This window comes from Suricata suricatta, chromosome 3 (assembly GCF_006229205.1).
Source record: "Suricata suricatta isolate VVHF042 chromosome 3, meerkat_22Aug2017_6uvM2_HiC, whole genome shotgun sequence".
NCBI lineage: Eukaryota > Metazoa > Chordata > Mammalia > Carnivora > Herpestidae > Suricata > Suricata suricatta.
In genome coordinates, this window is record NC_043702.1 from 14,769,271 (window position 1) to 14,793,613 (window position 24,343).

General features: G+C 45.6%; 1 protein-coding gene across 2 annotated transcripts in view; it reads right to left on the reverse strand.

The window, feature by feature from the left end:
- SGPP2 (sphingosine-1-phosphate phosphatase 2) overlaps nt 1–24,343 on the reverse strand; it is a 107,413-nt gene that overhangs the window by 41,266 nt on the left and 41,804 nt on the right. For both annotated transcript variants that reach the window (XM_029933706.1, XM_029933707.1), the window contains exon 2: nt 22,336–22,494. In XM_029933706.1, coding sequence (XP_029789566.1) covers nt 22,336–22,494 — 159 coding nt within the window. The remainder of the gene's footprint in view (nt 1–22,335; nt 22,495–24,343) is intronic.

Below are 24,343 nucleotides of genomic sequence, written 5' to 3' on the forward strand. Positions count from 1 at the left end.
AAAATAGTCTCAGAATGTACGCTAAAACAAAAGTCCATCTCCAGTCTTGGCTGGCTATTAACCTAAGACTCTTCTGTTTTTGCCTGCATCGAAAACAGTAAAAATCTGCCACAGGACTTTCTCACAGGATAGAAACCCAGCAAATTCAGGAAAATCACCCCAAACAATTTGAGCCAAGAGCCCAACTGAATTCTTTGCTAATCAGCTTCACCAATCAGCCACGCATCATCCTTTCCCTTTATGGGGGAAGAACAGCCTACATGACTAGTTTTTTATTTAAAAAAAATTTTTATGTCTTTATTTTATTTTGACAGAGAGAGAGAGAGAGAGAGAGAGAGAGAGAGAGAGAGTGAGCGTGCACGCGAGGGAGGCGCAGAGAGAGAGGAAGACACAGAATCTGAAGCAGATTCTAGGCTCTGAGCTGTCAGCACAGAGCCTGACACAGGGCTCAAACCCATGGATTGTGACATCATGACCTGAGCTGAAGTTGGACACCCAACCGACTGAGCCACCCAGGCGCCCCTTGACTGGTTTTTTAGTACCTTCAAGATTGAGTTAGCGTGGCTTTAACTGGAACATGTCTGGACCTCTGGACGGACCCTTTCTGTGGCCCTCCTACTCAGCTGGGCTTGGGGTCCCCTCCATGCTCCCAGGGCAGTCTGCCCAGCTCTTATTAACACTTTCCAAACTACAGTCAGTCACAGGCCTCCTTCTAGATTCACCACGCCCATGGACCACCCACGTTATGATCTCTTTAATACTGGTCTTCAAGTGGGCTGACTCTCTTCTAGCAAAACATTTGTGAAATCAGGGCCTGATTGTTGGTTATATTTTACAACATAATTAAGACCAAGATGTACATATTTAAAACAATAAAAACTCACCCCACCCACGAGGTGCTCTGGGAATCACAGTTACACAATTAAACATTTACCAATCTCCACTCCTTTTCACACGCATGATTACCTCTAATTTCATCTATGCTTGTTTCATCCCCTGGGCCCTGAACGAATGCATGCATGCGGTATGATGCGAGCAGGCAGTCAACATGCACAGACCCCTCACTATCCACTTCTTGGTTTCTGGAATCTGGGGCTGAAGACATGTAGATAAATGTTTGGATGAATTGCTTGCCATTAAACCTCATGTTACTTGCCACCTGGAACTCAGGAACCAAACTTGCTAACCAAACTTAGCAAGTTCAAGGAACCACCAAGGCTGAGAATGGAAAGCTCAGAGTCAATGGACATACCATCCCCATTTTCCGGAAGCAAGATCTCGCCAACATCAGATAGGGTGATGTGCTGAGTACCTTACCGAGCCCACTGCCATCTTCACCACCTCAGACAAGGCTGGTGCTCACCGGAAAGGTGAACACCTGTCCCCCTGTGCTAATATCACAATGCTCCGAAAGGGAGACGGCTGTGACAATGACAACTCCTTTAAGATTTGTCAGCAATGCCATCTCCATACAGACTGAGTGCTTGGCCCTCCCGGCTAAGGTTATCCATGATGACCTTGGCAATGTGCAGGATCCTAAGACCATGGTCCCTGCCATCACTGCTCATGGATCGGGATGGTTCCATGGTGATCGTGGACGAGCATGACAAGCTGTGGTGTAACGTCCATGGTTGCTACTCCTGAATCCTTAGTCCTGCCAAGGGTGTGTGCAAGGTCATCCCTGAGCTGAAGCAGCAGCTCACTAGCGTGGCCTCAGTAGTGGGACCATTTCTAATATTAGTTTCCAGAATGAGTTCTCATTTTCCCCGGAGCTCTTATTTTTAACAAAAGCAAGCTAGAGCTTTTCAGCATAGTGCATTAATAAATAAGTTGCTGCGGGCTTTATCTCAATCCTCCCTTGCTTAGATCTACGTTGGCATGGGAGCCATTTCGATGTTAAAAATCAACATTGCTAACAGCAGCCTATATGTGGTGCCTATGATAAAGCAAATATGGGATATGCCTTGGCCGTAATTCAGGAGAGCACTCGTTTCTACTTTCAGAGGACGCTGGCAAATGACTCTTATTTTTCCCCATAGATAAAAGAAGGGGACACCAGTAGGTTATATTTAAGTGACGAGTTTTTGAACTCTAAATTTTCCCAAGATGGTTTCATGGACACACCCTAATTCCTGGTGATTAATTTTAAACTCAGTTGAGCAAGCGTCCCACTTCACCTAGGCCGATTCCTCTGTTTCATCCGTATTTTACAAATGTTCCCACAATTCTATCACTCATGTTCTAGGAGTGGGCCCAGCAAATGGAAAGGCTTAAAAGTGACACAATAAATATCTGCCCAGACACTTCTTAAAACCCTGGTTGTTGGGCACCCGGGTAACTTGGGTTTCACCATAAAGCATCAGTCTTAAGAATTGTTGGTCATTCAAACAAATGTTCTTACACGTCCCCTTTCAATGCCACCAACCCCCAAACCTTTACTAGAACAAAAAACAAACCAGCCCTATAGATGAATGTACTTGGGTTTCCGTAATGTGTGTCAGAATTTTCTGAAGGAAAAAAATTCAACTGGAAAAGGCATAGATACTATTAAAATCGGATTCAGGCTCAGTATGTGTTGATGTCTCTCTAGCTTCAGAGAGAGTCTAGCCTTGAACTGCTCTAAGAGAACGTGATCACACTGCCCTTGCCTGTCCTCCTAGGGTAGGTAGTATCTGTGGAGGAGGACGTCTTGGACATGGTGAGGTGGGTGGGGGTGGCCATCACACTGAGCCGACAGACCCTGAGCCTGAATTTAGGCTAAAGTAAGAGAAAGGGGAAGGGTAACACTGAACACCGAGTTCTTCAGGATACCACAAACTCTCCTTCTACATGTGATCTGAATTGGGTCATTTCATGTTGGCTTTCTGTAAAGAGATGGCTCCTGTGGGTTAAGAAAAGTGGGAGACTCAGGGAGTGTGTTGGTCTACATTCTTACACAACTCAGAAAAGATCCAAATGGTGGTCACTCTAGAGAAATACCAAAGATTTCTTTCTGGAAGGATTAAAGAGTCCAAGGAGCCAAGCCACACCACCTCATCCAACTGCATTCCAGTGCCTTCCTTGCCTTTCACAGGACCAGTTGACCACAACACAAAGAGATATAGTTTAAGGTGCCGGCTCATGTAACGCAGCTGTAACCCCAAGGGATTACAACCATCTCTAATCAGGAAAGAAGTCTTAAGGGAGCATTTGTGCTAACGGTCCTTATTGGAGGGAATACAAGGGTGACGCAGCCTTCTGTTTGCCTGGATTGGATTCCGGTCACATGTGTCCAAATCTTCCCCTTTCTCTTACTTGGCAGGAAATTTAACACTGAGCCAACCGGTGATAGGAGCAGTGGCTCACAGTCCCCAGACCTTCAGGTCGGGCTGTTCTCTGTGTGCCAGCTACATTTCCTCATGCTCAAACGACTGCACGTTCACGGGAGAAGCAGTAGTTCATGATGAGGCGCTTTCTTGTGCTACGATCCCTGAGCAAACAAAATTACCAGTTAAAAGGCTGAGAAGGAAATGGAGAGCTAAGGAAATGCACAAGAATAAAAATTCAATATGCGAGCTAACAAAATTATGGCAGCCATAATCGCAGGATGTAAGGAAGAAAATTCACTTACGACAATGCAGATGATGTCAGGATTTGGTGAGGGCACCCGGGCTATGTATCTACTCAGTGTATGGGCGGCGCGGGGGGAGGGAGTAGCCAAACATCTATTTCCAATTTTCAGTTTGACACCACTGGCTGTGCTATCAACACTGGCCACGGCCAATTTCATACTCATTTTTGAACAATTATCAACATGGTAGCCACGAGCAGGCGTGGCTGCCAGTTCTGTGCGCCAGTCTGTATCAGGCCTACAGACCCAAGCCTCCCATCTCCATAACGCCCTCAGCTGGCTACGTGTTTACCAATACCTTATTTACTCCTCACCTGCCCCCATTTTTCTGGTTACACTTCTCTTCCCTCCAAACTGAAAACAGAGGCATTCTCAAGAAAACTAGGACCCATGGGGTGCCTGGGTAACTCAGTCAGTTAAGCGTCTGGCTTCAGCTCAGGTCATGATCTCACGGTTCATGGGTTCGAGCCCCGCGTCGGGCTCTGTGCTGACAGCTAGCTCAGAGCCTGGAGCCTGCTTCAGATTCTGTGTCTCCCTCTCTCTCTGACCCTCCCCTGCTCACGCTGTCTCTGTCTCTCAAAAATAAAAAACATAAAGAGAAAGAAAAAAGAAAATGACCCACACAGTCATTATTCTACTGATTCCCTCCCCCACCATCATCAGCCCTGGAAATAGCAACTTCACTCCCGTTTGTTAAATGTAATGGGCCCTGGTCTCAGATCGAACCTCTCTCCCAGGAAATGTCTAAATCTTGGACCGTCTCTTCTGTACAGAAGAAAGTACCCATGTTCTAACGTTCAGATAGAGGCTCTTGTACCAAAGGCGTGAAACTGGCCAGCTGAACTGGTTCAGTTCCACCTGCTGGTGATACCTTCCTGCCAACCAAAGGCTTCAGACATACTCTGAGCCAGCCCAACGTGAGAACTGAACATTCTAAGCTCTAATCTGGGGCACTGGCATCCTGATCTTTCATCCTCTCTACCAAGAGACTTCTGGTTCTAGTAGGCTCTATGGAAGGGCAGGCTTGGCATACATATAATGACACCAGTGTTTAGAGCCCAACCAAAAAAACCCCCCAAAAAACCCCACAGCTCTGATACTGCGTATGACAAGGGGTTGTAGACATGTAAATATTCTCTGGCCCATCAGCTCGGAAAAACAAGTTTCTTCCTCATCTTGGCTCCACTAATGTCCTTCTTCTGAAAACACAGTCTGCTTTCCCCCGGATGCATCCTTACTGCTTCCTCTTTATCTCCAGCCAGATGGCTTCATTGCAAGGTTTCTCCCAGGCAGAGAAGAATTGGCTCTCCCTCCCCTGGAGGTTAGATGACTCTCCTGAAGGGCCAACCTTTGAGTAGGAAGGGACAGGAATCCCAGAGGGTCCCCTGCCTGACGCCTGCTCCCTGCAGGAGGTAAAGGAGGGAGTCTGGAGGAGTCCAGGCGACACGGAGGGGGAGAGAACAGGGAGCCCCTGATTTTCCAGTTGGCCAGTGAGTGATTAACTTTATTAGGAGGAACGACTGATCACACAGCCCGCAGCCCCCCAACGGGTCTGTAACCGGGGCTATAACCTCCCCGTGACCCTTTGTAATGAGAGAGGCTTGACTTGAGCCTGCTGGGGTCTGCTTTCTGGGCCACCAGGAATGTCCCTGAAGTCTCCTCTCTCACTGCCATATACAGGAAGGCTGAGGTCCACACAGTGGTGAGCAAAGCATGTGTTTGTACAGAACTACTGTCCAACGAAATGTCTTACCAATGTGAATCGCAGCACAAGTTTTGTTTTGGAGACAGAAAAGACCAATTTGAAGGTGAATTTATGCTTTTAAAAATCTACTTATCTTACGAGTCCTGGGTGGCTCAGTCAGTTGAGCATCTGACTTTCGGCTCAGGTCATGATCTTGCGGTTTGTGAGTTCGAGCCCCGTATTGGGCTCTGTGCTGACAGCTCAGAGCCTGGAGCCTGCTTTGGATTCTATGACTCCCTTTCTCTCTGCTCCTCCCCCACTCATGCTCTGTTTCTCTCTCTCTCTCTCTCTCTCTCCTTCTCTCTCTCTCTCTCTCTCTCTCAAAAATAAATAAACATTTAAAAACTTTTTAAAGATCGACTTAGCTTCTTCTTAGGGCCTTGCTTGATGGGCCGTTCGGACTGCTTGGAACACTGGTTTCCAAGTGAATACAGAAATCAATCAGAAAGACTGCCAAGGCTGCAACACTCTCGATTTGCCATAAGCCATCGATACGTGCATTGCAAGTGAACTGTACGTCAGGTCAGCCCTGTGCCCAGATGCCACCTTCTCAGAAAGGCCTTCCCTGACCACCTTCCCTATCACAGCTACCTTCCCCACACCTTTTATTTTTCTCCATGGAATTTCACCCTGCCTGCATTTAGACTACACAGTTTTGTTTTACCAGCCTTTCCCTCACCCAGAGTGGATGCCTTACGCTGTGTGAGAACCAGAGTCTGGAACAGTGCCTGGTGTCATTTGGAATCTTTGCCCTTTCCACCTGTGTCAGCCTAAAAGTCTGCCAGCTTCTCACTCTGCCTCCCCAATCTTCAGGCCTTAAGTTAAATGGAACAGCACAGGGGCACCTGGGTGGCTCAGTCAGTTAAGTGTCCAACTTCAGCTCAGGTTATGATCTTGGTCTGTGAGTTTGAGCCCTGCATCAAGCTCTGTGCTGACAGCTAAGAGCCGAGAGCCTGTGTCAGATTCTGGGTCTCCCTCTCTCTCTTCCCCACTCACACTCTCTCAAAAATGAATAAATGTTAAAAAAAAGAAAATAAAACAAATGAAACAGCATAAAGTATTCTTTCTTGAAACCTTCTTTCAAGTAGGTCTCTGCTCTTACCATGGTTGTGGCCCAAACAATAATCCAATAGTCTTTCATTACTGCATTGCTTTACTTAATACTGTCTCTTTTGCCTACTCGTAAATTCCAGGAAAGCAGGCTGGTGTCAGTGTGTTCACAGCTTACTCCCCAGCACTTAGCACATAGTGTCGTCAGATGTTGGTTAAATGAACGGATGACTAAATTTTAAGCTGTCGCTTAGCAATGACAAAGTAAGAAAGGAAACCTGACACACTTTAAAAAGCAAATAAAATCCGGTTTCAGATTCAAATATTTATCAGTTTGGAAACAAATAGGATGGTTACTTTCATACTGAAAAAAGTCCTTGATGGACTCTTGACCAAATTTCCACCAGGGACGCTGGGGAGCGACTGCAGATGGGGGGAAATTCCTTTTTAAAAAGATCTCTAGGGTGCTACCTTAGTACTTCGTAGATTTTTCTAGTGTATGGGGAGCACCCTGAGATGTTAATTACTTCGTTACAGGTCTGTCCTCTGTAGGGGGGCAGCTCTTAAATCACCTTTGTAGAAACAACCTTTATTCATTTTACCAAACATTTGAGTTGCTCTGAGTAGGCAGCTTCAAGGGACAATAAGGAACCTTCCGGTAGGGGATGCGGACACGGGTCCAGGGTGGCTTTATTTTTTTTAGATCATGCCAGTGCTGAGTCTTACAGAAGGCAGGAGAGTGGCATCATGAAAGGCAGTGGGGACACTAGGAAGAAAGGAGAAAGCGGAGCACGGTGCGCCTCAAATGCACAGCCAGGGGTGGGAGTGAGGGTCCCAGGGCTTCTGTGATTCCAGAGAACGGACGGGAGGAGGGCTGAGGACAGAGATCGAGGCCGAAGTCCAAAATGATGAAAAAAAGTGAAAAAAAATCTAGAATGAAATTGCATGACTGATTACTACAGATATGATCATGCATCTGGTGAGGTCAAGGTCCTTGAATTAACCAGTATACAAAGTGAAACACACATTTGATGTAGTTAATCAACAGCCTGCGTGTCCTAAGAGAATTAAAATAGCTTTTCCATATATTATTTTTAAATGATACAGCACCCTTTAAGATCCAAGGTCTTTGTGAACTATTTCTTCAATTAGAAGCAGTAATAAAACAAGGTAATAGACTATCTGTGCCCCGAGAAGGAGGTACTAGATAGCAGGGCCTCAATGGTTCTCATGAGTCCTGGGAAAGCCAACTCTAGAATATACAAAGGGGGAGAATATACACAAATAGTAGAATACTTGGTTGTGGAAGATGCTTCTGTAGTCACATTTATATAGAGAGCTGATCCTTGAACAGCATGAGGGTTGGGGCTCAGTGGAAAAATCTGCAACTTAAATTTTTTTTAAGTTTAAGGAAACTCTTATCTCACATGGGGCTCAAACTCACTACCCTGAGGTCAAGAGTCACAGGCTTTACTGACAGAGCCCCTTACGTGTGACTTTGAAATGCCCCTGAACTTAACTACTAAGAGTCCACGATTGACTACAAGCCATACCGATAACATAGTCAAGTAACATATATTTTATATGTTATGTGTATTATATACTATAACCTTATCATAAAGTTGAGCTAAAGAAAACACTAGGAAAATCATAAGAGAAACTACATTTATAGTGCTGTGCTGTATTTATAAAAAAAAATCCACGAATAAGTGAATGTGCATAGTTCAAACCCATGTTGTTGAAGAGTCAACTGTCCCCATTACAACCTGATGAGTTATATATAATGCTTGTAATTTGACACTCTAAAGTCAGGGACCCACTTCGTGTTCCAGCAGCAGTCTTTAGATCTCTGCCTGGTTTCCCCATCGAGTCCCAAGTGTAGGCTAAATACTAGTCTTAAACAAAATGACTCCCTCTCCTAATTTTTTGTTGTTATTTATATGTTGTCTTGATTAGAGGAAAAATTCAAATGCCTTCCTGGAAGGTCTTCAGCAATACAAAAGATTGCATGTTGTATAAGGGGGGTAAACACAAACTAAAATTTGCCACAAGATGATATTTGAAAGAGAACAGTAGGGTAGTCCCCTAAAGGTATTCTAGGGGGAATTCTCTGTGCTTCTCTATTTCTCTAACAAACAAATAAAAAAATCCCAAATCTGGATATAGGGAAGGATAAGCTATATTTGAAAGGATTATTTGCAAGAGAGGAAAACCTTATAGCAATAAGGTAGCCCCTCTGATCCAGAAATCTGCAATAAAGATTAGTGAGAGAAGGGCTTTGCTTTAATAGGGAGAAATGAAGATGTTCCCTGGGTGTGGGGAGCTGGACAGGCAGTAGAGCAGAGCAAGCTGACCCTGAGCCCAGTTTATTCTCCGGAGGGCCTTTGGGTGGGGAGTGGGGGGGCTATGTGTTGTTTAGGGTAAAGGTGGGTCAAAGTTCAAGGGCCTGGGGATGGAGAGAAGTTTATAGTTAGGTCAAGTAGGGTATTGTTCAGATTGGTCAAGGGAGACAGAGTTCAAATAATCTACAAGACAAAGAATGGGAATTGGGGGCGCCTGGGTGGCTCAGTCAGTTGAGCAGCTGACTTCGGGTCATGATCTCTCAGTTCGTGGGTTCAAGCCCCGCATCAGATTCTGTGCTGACAGCTCAGATCCTGGAGTCTGCTTTGGATTCTGTGTCTCCCTCTTTCTCTGCCTCTCCCTGGCTTGTGCTTTGTCTCTCTCTTTCTCAAAAATAAATAAACATAAAAAAAATAAAAAAAAAAAAAAGAATGGGAATTGGAGGGTTGAGTCCGGCTTGTCATAGGTCAGCAAGGGGGGAGGCATCCGTGAGTGGTGTTTAAGTCCCATGAGGAAAGAGGTCCCTATAGTGAGTCATTTCCTGGAACACAAAAGGGAAGAGGATTATCTTCATGGTTTAAGGTAAAATTCAACAGATAGACTCTTGGCTTAGGAGTTAAAGAAAGGGAAGAAGATCTTGAGCCCATTATCTAACCAAGTTTTGATTTGTAGGAGAAAGCGCTTTGGTCAAAGGACTTTGAGATCAGCTCTCACATTGCCAAACCCCCTCAAGCCATCGTCTTAGGTTAAAGGCAAGTCGAAGAAAACTGCCGGGAGATTTCTGAGTGGCTGACACTAGGCGAAATCAGAACTCAGGTCACTGAGCAAAAAGGTGCAAACTTCTCTTAAAAAGAAAAAAAAATGGCCCAATCATTACCAAATGTTTAAATGTCTCTAAATCTAAGTTCTGCTTATGTTTACCCAATATATGCTATCGTGACTCATTCATTATATGATTTTTTTTAAAGAGATGCACAATATTTCTTATGTTTTTTATTTATTTTTGAGAGACAGAGAAACGGCGTGAGCAAGAGAAGGGCAGAGAGAGAAGGAGACACAAAATCGGAAGCAGGCTCCAGGCTCTGAGCTGTCAGCACAGAGCCTGATGCAGGGCTCTAACCCACAACCTGTGAGATCATGACCTGAGCCAAAGCCTGAAGCTTGACCGACTGAGCCACCCAGGCGCCCCATGATTGTTTTTCTTTGTAAAGGGGCACATTTGCCCATCCACAAATATTCTACTTTGACCACCTGCAGCCTAACCTACCAGGCACATTGCAGACGCTTCATTTCCTCCCTGGAGACCCTTTATTTTAGGCTGGACATAGTCTGATGGCATAAGGAGGCCTAATGAGAAGGATTATTACATCACATCCTCAGTTTCATCATATGTAAATATAAGTATTAAATATCTTACCCAAATGATGCCAGATTGAGATAAGAGTACATGTGGGGGGAAAAAAGAATTATATCTGGATGTACTATGCCACCTGTGGAGGTGGAGGCTTCTTTTTTAATATTATTTTTAGAAACAATGATGGACCCTTGGAACTTGGGTGCGGAACCTACTAACATGCTTCTAACATATTTTTTAAAATTTTTATTTATTTAGAGAGTGTGTGGCAAAGGGTAAGAAATGTCCAGAGTATTGTCCAAAGAGTATTTGTCACCGGGTCTTGATTTGGGTGTCCACTCACGTTGGCTTTTCCAGGATAATCTCAATCACAACAATTTCTGTGCTGTTTTCTAAGGATGTTTTCTGAACCAGGGTCCACCTCATGAATGGCTCTTCATATTTTAATCTTAAAGGTGACACCCTGAAGGGCTCCAGGTGGTTTTATATTCTTTTATAGATTTTTCTTAAACTATTCCTCATGAATATATACAATTACACAAAATTAATATCTGTAACAGAGCTAGATAACATATTAGCACACCTTAAACACCCTTTGTGGATACACAAGCACCTGGTTTGCTGAAACTCCGACTTTTGGCAGAGTTTTAATTATTTAATCCATTCAGTGTTAAACACACCCTTTTAATTTCCCCCAGGGAAAATAGTCCAACATTCTTTGTAGATTAGTATGCTTTTTTTTTTAAAGCATAAAATCCAGTCTCCTACATTGTTTTCTACAGTACAAATTTAGGTTTACATTTCTGAATCCAGCCCCCAATAGGCAAGAGCCTCAAAGAATATTTAGCTTCTTTGGAAGGCTAACCCATATGAATGAGCTCCCCCCCTTTTTTTTTTAATGAATTCTAATTAAACGGCCACACTGTGATCCTTGTTGGCTAGAGAAAACTGGAGACTTTCCGTTTGTCCCCCTGTGTCCATTCTTTCCAGCTAAATGTTTTCCCCAATTATGCAGACAAACACTGAAAATTGCTCAACCTTGATTTATTTCAGAAGTCCTCACTTAAGAAGCCCTGATGGGGCGTGGTCAGGCTGGGCTGGGCTCACTTCCCACGGGCAACCCAGATATCGGTGTGCAATCAATTGTAGTGTTCGTATTAAACCCAGAGTTTCATTTTCTCCTTTGACTGGACCTTCTAATATGGCCTCATAAAAGCAATCAGCGCTCTTATTTCCCTCATTTAGCTTTTATTTGTGTAGCGGTGTTAGTTGAAAAGGAAGCGAGCCTACTGCTTCTCATAACTTGCTAATTTCCAAGTTCGCTTTTGGAAAAACCTCCAGGATGTCATTTCCCAGCCTCTAAAGTCAAACTGCTGTGTACTTGAAAAACATTTTCAAGTTGAACAAAACATTTTTCCCTTCTGATTTCAGTGCCTGTGAATGCCAGGAGAAATTTAATTTTAAAAGGAACAAAAAACCCAACATCTTTTTCCAGTTAAATCTCAGCATATGCAATACAAACAATGAATTTATATGTGAACACATACACACACAAGCTCAGAGAAAGACTCGTGTGCTTGATGTTTGCCGTTGCATTTGGGCCCGAACTGGGAGGAGGGCTGAACCCTCAAGTGCTTCCCTCTGCTCCCCCTGGCTTGAATTTGCAAGGCCAAATGATTCCTAGTGACTCAGACTTGGGGAAGGTCCAACTACCTCTTTAAGGACCCTTTTCACAGGGAACTAAGATTACTCGTTATGGGGGACATCAAGAGAAAGTGACATGAACCAACCCAGTAAGGTATGGGGGAGGGAGGGTCATGCCAGGGAAATTTTATAGGGCCAGATGCATTGTTGAAGTCAGAACATATAATTAAAGGATGAATAACCTCAAAGACACATCACCATCAATATTTAAAGTTGCAAACTCTCAAAATAAGAGGGGCCCTGCAGTGAATTTGTTCAACTCCGTATTTCATAGATGGTCAAACTGAGGTCCTGAAATAAATGTCGTTTGGCCAGTTATTAGTAAACTCTGGACTACAGTTGGTTACACGTCTCGGAGTCCATTCCAGCCTGGCCACACCCCCTAGGAAGGCTCTGCTCTTACTCCCGAAACACACACTGCGTTAGAGAGGGAACAATTTAGACTTGGATTAGAATCTAAGTCTCCTAACTCTTGAGGTAAACACACTATCCTTTTTTTTTAATGTTTATTTATTTTTGAGATAGAGGGAGACAGAGCATAAGCAGAGGAAGGACAGAGAGAGAGGGAGACACAGAATCTGAAGCAGGCTCCGGACTCTGAGCCGTCAGCACAGAGCCCGACGGGGGGCTCAGACCCATGAACTGTGAGATCATGACCTGAGCCGAAATCGGATGCTTAAGCAACTGAGCCCCTAACACACCATCCTTTGATTCAATTATTCCTTTTAGTCTAAAAGATTCATGAGTCCTCTTGATCCAACTTCCCTTCCTTTCCCTACCTACGTATTCATGCACGAACTCGGGAGTCCTGTTTAATCTATCACCCCATTTATCACAAGACAGCATATAAACCATATGCGGTGATCAAGTATTGTGTAGACAGGCCAGGTAGGACACAGATGGAAAAGGCGAACTACCTTCAAAGCAATTAAGGAGGTAGATTTCAGGAACTTTCTCTTATTTTCTTGGTTTTTGTACTAATGTGGTTTGCTACTTATACAATGAAAAATAAAATTAACCGAGCACGTTTAATACACAAAGAAGCAGGAGTACATTGAATAGAATTCAGGGGAAAGGCTAGTGCAGAGTGCAGTGGTTCATGGCCAGGACTCTGGGATCAGATAGCCCTGGGTTGAAATCCCGACTCTGGTCCCTATTGGCTACATCAGCTTGGTCGCTTCCTTGCCTTTAAAATGAACATAACAATAGTGCCTATTCTGCACTCGGTGATGTTTGCAGAGTCCACTGCCTCCTGTCTAGCACCGAGTCAGGGGTTGATAAATGATGGCTATGGCTGCACTTACAGTAACTGAAGAATCTGCAGGCTGTGCCCGCACAGCCACACGTGGCCTTGCACTTAAGAATTTCAGGATGTTATTTACTCTGAAGCACTTACACTGCGGCTCCTTGAAAAGGATACATTCACTCCGCCTCGCAGAAGGCATAAGAGCATGTGACTGGGCCCAGGCCAGCAAGGGCAGTGCTGGAGCCGGGGCACGGACACCAGCAGATAGACTGGACAGAGGGGCTGCTGCTTCGGAGTTGGTGGAGCCAGCAAGCCTCAGTTTCCCAGATTAACCCTTAGATGATCAAGGCCCAACTCCCTCCAGGCAGGCCTAGTGCCTTCCAGCTACCGGGCGCGCCTACTGAAAGCCTTGACTGGTGTTGGTGGCAGCCGGGCCTCTGACTAACGCGGGCCTCCCCTGCTGTCTGCCACGAGAAGAGGCCACGAAAGGCTTCTCTGGGGAAGCCACCCCACCCCCACCCCTGTGCTGCATGTTAAAAGGACAGGGAAGAAGACAGATGACAGCCATTAGGTTAGTATGACTGGGTTTGTCTAGTAGCCCTCAAGCTTCCAGAACATTCCAAAGGCCTAAATAAAGTAGGACCTCTCAAGCCGTGAACCGACAGAGCACTTAACAGCTGAAGGCCTTTCCTTCCCCCTTCCCAGCACAGGGGGCACTTCCAGATCCTCAAAAGCTACCGGAGAGCCACTGAGGAGGTCAGGCGGTTCACCCTCCTGCCAGGGGAGGGGGAATGAAGGAGCCCCCTGACAGAAGCCTGGGAAGCAAAGGCCCAGGGACTAGAAAACTGCCTTCCGCAGGAGGTTCCGTCTCTTCAGACAAGGACAGTCCCCTTCAGGGCAAATCCCCACCTCCTAACAAGACAAAGGGCCACTCTTAGCCCTGGCTCCTTCTTTTCCACTTGGCTGCTTTGTAAAATAGGATAAAGGAGCAGAGTGGAGCTCGGGCTGGGGCTGGGCAGGCCCACGGGGTTACCAGCCGCCGTCTTCAGCCCCGACACCAAACTGCCAAAGCCCTTCGCCACCCTCCTAGGCTCCCGGCTCCTGGGGACGTTCCACAAGACTGGGGCACACAGCCTGGCGAGGGGCGGGGGTACTCACAGGACCACAGCACAGAGAACGGAGACACAAATGTCTGGGAAATCCTCGACGGGGCTGTTGTACAGAGAGGGCTCTTGCAAATGAGACCCTCCAGCTTCACGGGCTGCACCCATTTCTGAGGAATTAGATGGGGGGTGGGGGGAGAGTAAAGTGCAGCCATTTGAAGTAAGAGGTGAAGGACCCATGGCGTTGGGTGCCAGGATCCGGTGGGATCTCTCCCTATGCTACTGGCTGCTTGTGTCCCCTCAGGTAAGCCATTTAATGCTTGGGCCTCCGTTTTGTCCTCTGTGAAATGGGGTTCTCAAACGTAAAGCATTTGGCATGGAAGGGAGGCTCAGTAAGCAGGCGCATTCAAGAACGCAGCCTTGCAAATGGAATGGATTGGTAGAAAAAAAAACTAGAGTTGTTTACTATGTAGTATTTGAAAATTTTATCTTAAAGAACCCCTCTCCCCCACCCCCATGGCCTATGGATTAGCTCATTCTCTTTTGTTTTACAAGTGAAAGGGAGGGAATCTGGGACAGAGTGCAGTCCAGAAGGGTGCTGTGTAAAGCCCTCCTGGACCAAGCGCCCCAGCCCCTCCCTATCTCCCGCCCGACCCCCCCAACTAGCTGCAGGCAGCTGGGGACAGTGGGCCACCACAGCCTCCATCACCCCCTCCCGCCCCGCCCCACCTGCTCATTGGATTCAGAGAAACTGAATGCCATTTCCCTCCTCCCTGCTTGCCTGCTTCCTGTTTTCTGATCTGGATAGGACTTGGCAAATGTTGTGGTTTTTTTACTCTGAGACTTAAAAAGCTACCATAAAACCAAAGGGAGAAGACAAGGACTAAGTGCACCCCAAACTCTATGAAATGTTTAGTGTTTTGCATCATTTTAGAATCTCCAGGCCCCTGGGCTTCAAACAACTTCATAGCTAGCTAAGCTGCAAAGCAATTGCACAACCACCAGAGGAATTAAGCGATGCATTTAGAAGTGACACTTGGGCGTGGAGGCCGCGCTTTGGGAGGATACAATTCTGCTCTGGCAAAACCAAACCAAACCTGGGGTGCCTTGGGTGGCTCAGTTGGTTAAGCATCTGATTCTTGGTTTCGGCTCAGGTCATGATCTCACGGGTTGTGGGTTTGAGCCTTGCGTCAGGCTCCAAACTGCAGTTTGGAGGCTGTTTGGGATTTCTCTCTCTCTCTGTCTCTCTCTCTGTCTCTCTCTCTCAAAGTAAATAAACTTAAAAAACAAAACCCAAACCACACCCAGAGCCAGCACTGCAGCCTTAGGGGGCTGGGAGCAGGGACAGCACTGGGTAGCCGGAGAGACAGGGAAGAATGTGTGCACTTTTTCCAGTCATCATCAGAAAAGAGACGGGGCCTGGTCACTTTCCGGTAATGGTGGAATTACAACGGAGAGACCCAAATCTATGTGTTAGACCCTATGAGTCCAGTTAAGGCTTTTTTTTTTTTTTTTAAATCCAGACTAAAACCAAAATATTTCCTTCTTGTGTTTCAAAACCAAACCCATACAGTCTGCAGCACAACACCGTGCCCCCCCCCCCCCCCCCGCCTCAGGCATTTACTTAATATTTAACTAAGACTCAATTACAAGATTCTACTTCAGAGAAACGGGGGCACAGCCTCTGCCGCCCCATTCTACTTCATTCAGTGCAAGTTACCGCGGGTTACAATCTGGCCAGTGTTGGATACTTTTCAAGACTCATTAATCTCAGGCAAGAACCAATTTAACGAGCAGGGCAATCTTTTGAAGTGAAGGGCGGTAGTGGTTTAAACAGAGGATTAGGAACTAATCACATTTAAAGTCATCTTTTGGCACTAAGATTGACCCCAGACTAGGAGGTGTGAATTACAGGGATGGGACAGGCTTTTCCCTTCTTCTGACTCCCCTGTCGGAATCATCACGACGTTCGCCGCTTCACCGATTTACGGGTCAGTTTTACAAAAATAATACTCGATTCTACAGCTATTAGACACTGTTTAGATCGTAGGCACAGCTGAAGTGTAAATCTGGGGTCTGCTTTGTACTGTAGACCTCAGTTCGTTTTCAACAATCAGAATGTGAGCCCTGTGAAATCCATCATTTTAAACTTGAGCTCCTCAACGCAGGTTCCTTAGACTTGGAAGAGCAGGAACAGAAGGGCCCTGCAATTATACTCACCAAGCAATTAAGCATTTTCCTTTAAAGTGTTTTTCGGTCGTGTGGGACACAGACAGCAGGCAATCTAATGATTATTTATTCAGCAATGGATTGGAAATGGATTTCAATTGTACTAATATTGAGGGGACTCACCACGCAAGACGAAATTAGTAAAGGCACATTAGCATTCAGTCTGCAAGAGAGAAGACATCCTTTTTTTTTTTTTTTTAATGCAGTCTGGCTCAACTTTGGCTCCTTTCCTTCTTACACCACGCCACAGATGAATCTCATCTAAGTGTCATACAGAGAATGTTTCAAGAAGACCGGTGAGCACATTTCAAGCCTCCAAGGATCTTCTAGCTGAGTCCTTTCTTAGAAAAGCTGGGATGCTTCAGGCCAGAATCACGAGGCGCCTTGATCAGGTCTGGCTGCTAGGGTTATACTCCAAGCCTTGACATTCCAACCTGGCTTGTGGCTCTGGGCCCCCAAGTAACCGTCTATTTCCACCCCCAAAAACAGCTCATTGGACCAAGTGTAGCCCATGGATATGCTGGCATGGGATGGATGGAACCAGGATACAAAATGAGCTGGGCCAGATGGTCTTAAAAATCTAAAACAAAATCTAAAAAATCCCAACTGTTGGGAAGTTACCAGCTGGCAACAGGAGGTCAAGAAGCAGATATATGGAGTTGGGGCTTCATTGTCCCAGACGGCCGAATGGTCCACCAGCATCGATCCCTGGGACGCTCTGGTTCTCGGATTCCCCGGAAACTTACAATAAATCCCCTCTTTACTGAGCTACTTTGAGTGGGTCTGTGTTTCTGGAAACTGAAAAACACTACCTATAAACATCAGCCTGGTGTTCCCTGCATGGCATTACAGGGCCAGGCACTTCTGACCAAACCTCAGAGCTGCCGAAGGAGGTGGGAGCAGCCCCTCCCCCATCCCCAGCCCCTCCCCCACCCAGCCACATGCATTCCTCACTTTCAATCAGGGAGGTCACCAAAAGCCAATAGAATAATTAGAAGAGAGATTAACTGTGCCTGAAAACACTCAGCAACAACAATCAGAAAAGCCATCCAAACAGTTTGAATATGATAGTAATTACTTTAAAACAATCACACTTAAGGACGCCTGGGTGGTTCGCCGGTTAAGCTTCTAACTCTGGTTTTCGGCTCAGGTCACAATCTCGCGGTTCATGGAATCGAGCCCCACGTTGGGCTCCGTGCCGACAGCACAGAGCCTGCTTGGGGTTTTCTCTCTGCCCCTCACCCAATTTGTGCATGCTCGCGCTCTCAAAATGAATAAATAAACTCAAAAAAAATCACAGGTTAAGAATCTTTTAGATGAGAACTTTTGATGTTAGGTAGAAAAAGAGAATGCTTACCAATGAAAAAAAAAAACTCAAGGAAAAAAATTCAAGACAAATTTTAACTTTAGTGGAATATGGGCAGCAGAGCCAGATTTTTAGGGACTGGTCAACCAAGTAGAATAAGCTGTTTAGGGTCAGAGAAACTATAGGTCAGAAAGATTAGGTGCCTGAAAATAGGAATCCCCAATTCGAATGCCTGAAAGGGGCCCAGTGGTCACAAAAGGCAAGACCACTGGGAGTGGTGAGGTCTGGGGCCCAACTACACACCCAGTAAAAACACACTGAAATTCAATTTCAAAGGACTTTCTTAAGTCACTATTAATGATACCATAAACATCAACATCATTTCTCAAAGTCACAAACTTCTAAAAATCTTGCATATAAAGACACACCGCCTCTGATCCATGGAAAATTAATGGTTCAGTATCATTTTATAACTGGTGAAAAAAATCAATAAAAAATCAAAGCCCCTTTCAAAAATACTCAAGAGGTACACTAACAATTCACAGAAGAGTTCATAGAAATGGCTACTTAAAAAATGCTTTCAGGGTGCCTGAGTGGCTCAGTCGGCTGAGCATCCGGCTTCAGCTCAGGTCATGATCTCACGTTTCATGGGTTCGAGCCCCACGTCAGGCTCTGTGCTGACAGCTAGCTCAGAGCCTGGAGCCTGCTTCGGATTCTGTGTCTCCCTCTCTCTCTGATGCTCCCCTGCTCTCACTGTCTCTCTGTCTCTCAAAAATAAATTAAAAAAACATTTAAAAAATAAAAAAATGCTTTCATCTTTACTAAAAATATATGAAATGAAAAATAACTGAAATGCCTTTTTTCATTGGTGAAATTATCAGTGATTAGAAAGTGAGAACACACAAAGTTTATGAGGAAGAGTCATGACGGGTGCTCACACAGCTGGGAGAGGGTACTGATACCAAACAATATTTCTAGGAAAATAATTTAGCAACAGGCATCCCTAAGCTTAATGATTCTACGTGTCAGGGAAAGATCTGCTCCCTTAGGAATAAGCGGATGTAGTTTCATTTCATTTTGGTTTGGTCAGGACAAAGTTCAAAGACAAATCTGTGGCTCAGCTTTGAATTGACAGGCTACACTGAACTTCAGATGAGGCCTTAATCTCCAATATTGTCTGTATTCCCTCTAATTTGGCTTTTCCCACTTTTTTCTTGCATCTCACTCTGAATGCCATGAAATATCTGTGAAAAGAGGTATATAAGTAAGGAAAATATCCTAAGGACAGAAAAAAAAAGAGCTTTCCAAGGATCAACTGTGGTATCAATATTCACGTTGCTATTTCAGTAAATGGAGAATAACTCGATTTTGCAAAAAAGTGAGATTTTGCCTCGTCACAAAGCCACCCACCATGCAGTTTCAATGAACTGCCCTCTAACCTTTAAAAGATACAGCAAAACTATTCTAATTTTTTTCTAATGTTTATTTTTGAGAGAGAGAGAGAGAGTGAGAGAGAGAGAGCACCAGCGCAGGAGGGGCAGAGAGAGGGAGACACAGACTCCCAAGCAGGCTCCAGGCTCTGAGCTGTCAGCACAGAGCCCAACGTGGGGCTCAAACTCATGAACCCTGAGATCATGACCTGAGCCAAAGTCAGATGCCTTACCAACTGAGCCACCCAGGCACCCCTGCAATACTATTTTAAAGCTTTCAATTTTTGATGATCCTACCCCCACACCAAAATGGAAGTCAAGAGATGATACAGTCATTCTGGAAGGGGACTCTTTCTAAAGCATCATCTACCGTATCTTAGATAACCCATCCACAGGCTTCTCTGCTCAAGGAAACCCAATGCCAGGTTAAACACCTTGATGAGTGACAGGAAGAGGGAAATGATGACTTGATTGATGTCTTTCGGCTAACTGAAAAGGCTTGTCTAAGTTTTCCAAGATGAGAGATCTTCCACTTGTCAAGAAATTTATATGAGACATTTAAATAGAATCGAGTTAATCAATGCCATCTGGGCACCCTTGAAGCACCATCCTAGCAAACACGCAACAGAAGGGAACTTTGGGCAAGGCATTTTCATGCCTAAAGCCTCAGCTCTCACATTTCTTTAAAAAAAAAAAAAAAAAAAAAAAAGCACGTTCTAAGAAGTGACCCCAGTGTCCGCCTCCAGCAAAGGAGGCCCTGGGAGCCAGCATCACGATCCTGTGTGAGTTATTTACTCGTTCTGGACATCCGTTCCGGATCTGTAAAATGGGTTGGCAGTAGCCATGTCTCAGGATTGCCAGCAGGATTCAGTGAGAGAAAAACACATAAAGCACTGTCATAGCGCGTGGCCCTGAACGCGGAGGGCGAGGGCGAATTGTTACGTGCAGTCTTGCTATCCCGCTCTATAAAGTGATGAAAACGATACTCACCCATTGTTATGAAATCAAATAAGATAAAGAACACAGACGCCAATAAAAGCAGTAACAGATGTACGATGCGTGGGGGTGGGGGCACGGTTACGATTGTGAGAAGGAAGTACTTAACCGAACCATAAATCCTGCCAGGCTACCTCTGACAGTGTGAGTCATTTCCACTGTCATAAATGATTTTTAAATGTAATGAAACCTGTTGGGACTTCGTCCAATGACAACTGTCGACCGCATGTAAAATCCACCAGCAGGCAAGGTAAGCTGTTCAAAGCAGGGGGGCTTCAAGCTCTGCCCCCCAGGTAATTTACTTCCTTTCCTCCTCATGCCCTGAAGACACGGCCCCTGATTCAGGGGATCCCATGTGCAGGAGAGGCTCCCTCAGAGGAAGCCCCTCACCCGGGAGCACCTCCCTGTGCTCCACCTTCCTCCCTCTCCCAACCCCCACTCACTGTGGGGTCTCCCCTCCCTTCCCGCCTTCCCCACTGGAGCCAAATCATTTCATGATGATCTCTGCGGCCAGCACAGAGCCCCCTACCACCTCTCCATGTGTCTCTGTCTCTCTCTCTTTCTGGGTCTCTCTGTTTCTCACTCTCTGTTCTCTGGGTCTCTGCCAGCCCCTCAGGAAAATGGTCCACCCTCACTGGGGTCACAGCTGGCTCTGGGTACAGTCAGTCCAGCACACTTGACAAATTAGTAAAAGTGCTTTATGTCATTTGCTTCACTCAACCACCATGAAAGTTGGAAAACTGATATTTACACACACACACACACACACACACACACACACACACCAGAAAATAAATGACAGGGAAGGAAATTCAAGCACCATGCACCTGTTGTGCATTTCAGAAACACTCCTTGCCCCATCGGCTCCCCTCACCACCCCTCCCAGCTGCCCCAGGGTGGCCTGCCCTGCAGGTAGGGAAGCCAGCGCTGAAAGAGAGATGCAAGGTTACACTAACATTCACCTTTTGCAAGATGCAGATGCGTTTGCAGATTCTCGGATCAGATTCTCCTAGAGGAGCTGGATTTCAGACTCCGGCTAGTTGTGAGACGGGATGGGGAAAGGAACACTGGCTTGTATTTTTGAGTGAAAGGGAGAAAAAAAAATCAGGAAGAATTTGGGGCCAAATCATCACCACCACAGCCCTAGAGACCTTAGTGGTTCTTCAGGCTAGAGACTTCAAACCAAGCCCCTTACGAGTCGACATCAAGGATTCTTTGTTGAGCTGACATATAATGTTTTAAAGACGTAAGTCCGCATTTAAAAAAAAATGGGAGGCTTCCCTTGAAAAACAAATCTGGCAACTCCAGCCCCCTTTACCTCGTGGCTGTCACAGGTGGCCCAGAGGGACAGCTGCTACCCCGTGTCCCTCGTGGCCGCACTGTGACTCACTGACACCCTCCCCACCCTCTCCACTCAGGTCTTCCCTGTTTCACTTCCCTTCCCCTGCCTTGAAGGACAGGTGAGATTATGGCTTCTGACCCAGGCCATTCTAACTTGGTCTACAAATGAGAAAAATAAAGCCCAGAGGGGGTGCAGTCACTTGCTTAAGACCACACAGCTTCTCGGAGCAGAGCCCTACAAGAACCGGGACTCTGTTCACAAAGTCAGGTGCTTCCAAGCCGTTTCCAGTGCAGAACCTTGCGTTGGGGAGACAGCCACCTGGCTGGCAGCCTTGGCCCGCTCCTCCCTCTCCCAGAGAAACCACCTGACCTGCCAACTGGTTGATCATGAAGCCCTTTTCACCTTCACGAACTAGTCACCAAGCATCACCACGTTTAAATAGCGACTCGCGGAGTCCTCCCGCGTGCCAGGCCCCGAGTCGCTGAGCCCACTTGCAACTCTTCGTTAACAGCCTCTAGTTTCCAGTTTTTGGTCAAACTGTGCTAAAATTGGCCTCTTGGAAGGACGCGTTTTCTGCCCCTACAAAGACTCCCGGACACGTCCTTTCTTCTCTGCACATCACGTCATCTCTCTTCGGACTCTATTCCCCCAAACGGAGGTGTACGCCAATGTACGTGAATCACAGGTTAGTTTGCGTTTTGCACACAAAACGAGCTGTGTTCGTAGCTTTTTAATTTTTCCTATTACTCTTCCAAAGTAAACCACATAAAAATGCAACTCTAAGTGATTTTTTTTTTAAAGAACATATATGCAAAGCCCTGGAATGCCCAAGCAGATAGTTCTCGTAGGAGCAGTGGTCAGCAAGTAATTAGGATACTTACAACCCATATGATGACCAGTCTTCTGGATAAATAAGGATCAATATTCCAGTGCGTGAATGGAAGGAAGGTGATGTAGAACACTTCTTGACCCAAAGCCGCTGAGAATCTGAAGAGGTAATAGTAGAAATAATTCTTCACAATGTACTTCTGTGCAGAAGCCTAGAAGACAAAAGGGAGAAGCCTCAGAGTTCCTCCAACATCTCACTGTAGGGCAAGTGTTAAACCCTCTAAAACCCATGGGAGCCCAACGGCCAACGTGCTTGTTCGTATTTATATTGTACAATTTGAATTGTACGTATTTTTCTTAGCAATTGTATGGAATTGGTCCGCAATTACAGTGTCACTGCTATCAGGGTTCACTTTTTTTTTTAAATGTTTATTTATTTTTTGAAAGAGAAAGATACCAGTGCAAACAGGGGAAGGGCAGAGAGCGAGGGAAACACAGAATACAAAGCAGGCTCCAGGCTCTGAGCGCTCAGCACAGAGCCTGATGCAGGGCTCGAACTCACGAGCTGTGAGATCATGACCTGAGCTGAATTGGAACGCTCAACCAAATGAACCACCCAGGCACCCCGCAGTGTTCATTGTTGTTGAACATCTATCAACACTGATTTGTCCACGCAAACACAGATGTTAGAATTCTTCATAAAATTAAGTAAGATCCAAGACAGGATATCAGGAGAAGGCACACAAAAGAGCCGACAACTTTTTTCCTGTGCACATATGGAAGATGAACCTGTACAGAGTTATGTATATGAGGTTATGCTCTGTACAGGGTTCTGTATATGAGGTGGGTAGAATAAAGTCCCCAGAGATTTCCACATCCCCAGGGATCTGTGAATTTGCTGCTTTACATGGCAACAAACAACACCTTGCAGGTGTAATTAACAATATTGCGATGGACAGATGGTCTGGTTGGGCTCAGTGTGGTTGCAGAGTAGGAGGTGGAGGCAGGAAGGTCAAGGGGAGCATGATCTGAAGATGAGGTGAAGGGCCATGAGCCAATGCAGGGCACCTCTGGAAGCTGGAAAACTAAGGGAGCAGATTCTCCCCTTGAGCCTCTAAAAGCAACGTAGACCTGGTGATACTTTGATTTTGTCCGAATAAGAACCATTTTGGACTTCTGACCTTCACAGCTGAAAGACAATACACTTGCCAGTGTGTATTTTTAGTTTACCTTTTGTTTTTTAAAAAAGTTCAGTCATTCATTATTTCAGAGAAGAGAGAGAGCAAGCGAGCGCGCACAAGCAAGGAAGGGGCAGAGAGAGAGGGAAACACAGAATCAAAAGTGGGCTCCAGGCTCTGAGCTGTCAGCACTGAGCCTGATTCGGGGCTCAAACCCACAACCGTGAGACTGTACAGTCAACTCAGTATAGGATTGGTGGAAGATACACATCAAGTGCACACAGGGGCGGCTAAAATGCAATCCTATTTTCTGTTCCCTCTTCCCTTCCTCTTTTCCCAACCAGAGGCAGATGAAAAAAAAAAACCTTAAGGGTAGGTTAAAATAGGAACAAGCAGACACTCTATTTTAAAATATGATGAATGTCCTTAAATTAATATCAGTAACGAGTTAAACAAAAGCGTTGTCACCCTGTTACGTAAACCCCCCAAAATCCGTTTTAATGCTATTTACAGTTAGCATAGCCTTTGTATAAATAAAATCAAAGCAAAATGCCAACACTGAGAAAGGGGGAGAAGGCAGCCCTAACTTGGGCAATCATGCAAAAGGACTCTTGTAGGTCTGGAGTTTGGCTTTACTTTGTTTGACACAAAGTCTGGGGTCTCTGGATCCTGGGGGATTTCGGAGGTTAAGTGACATGCATTTATTCTGCAAAGAAATGTGCCTACAACTACGAACCTGTGCCAAGTACCAAGAATATCAGATGAGGCTGACCTCCTGCCTGGCTTCAGGGAGCTCCTGTGGGGGGCGCCAAAGAGTACCGTTTGGGGGAATTAATTTTTAAAGGACCAAACTATGTTTGAGGCCTTGAAAAAAGCCAAGGTT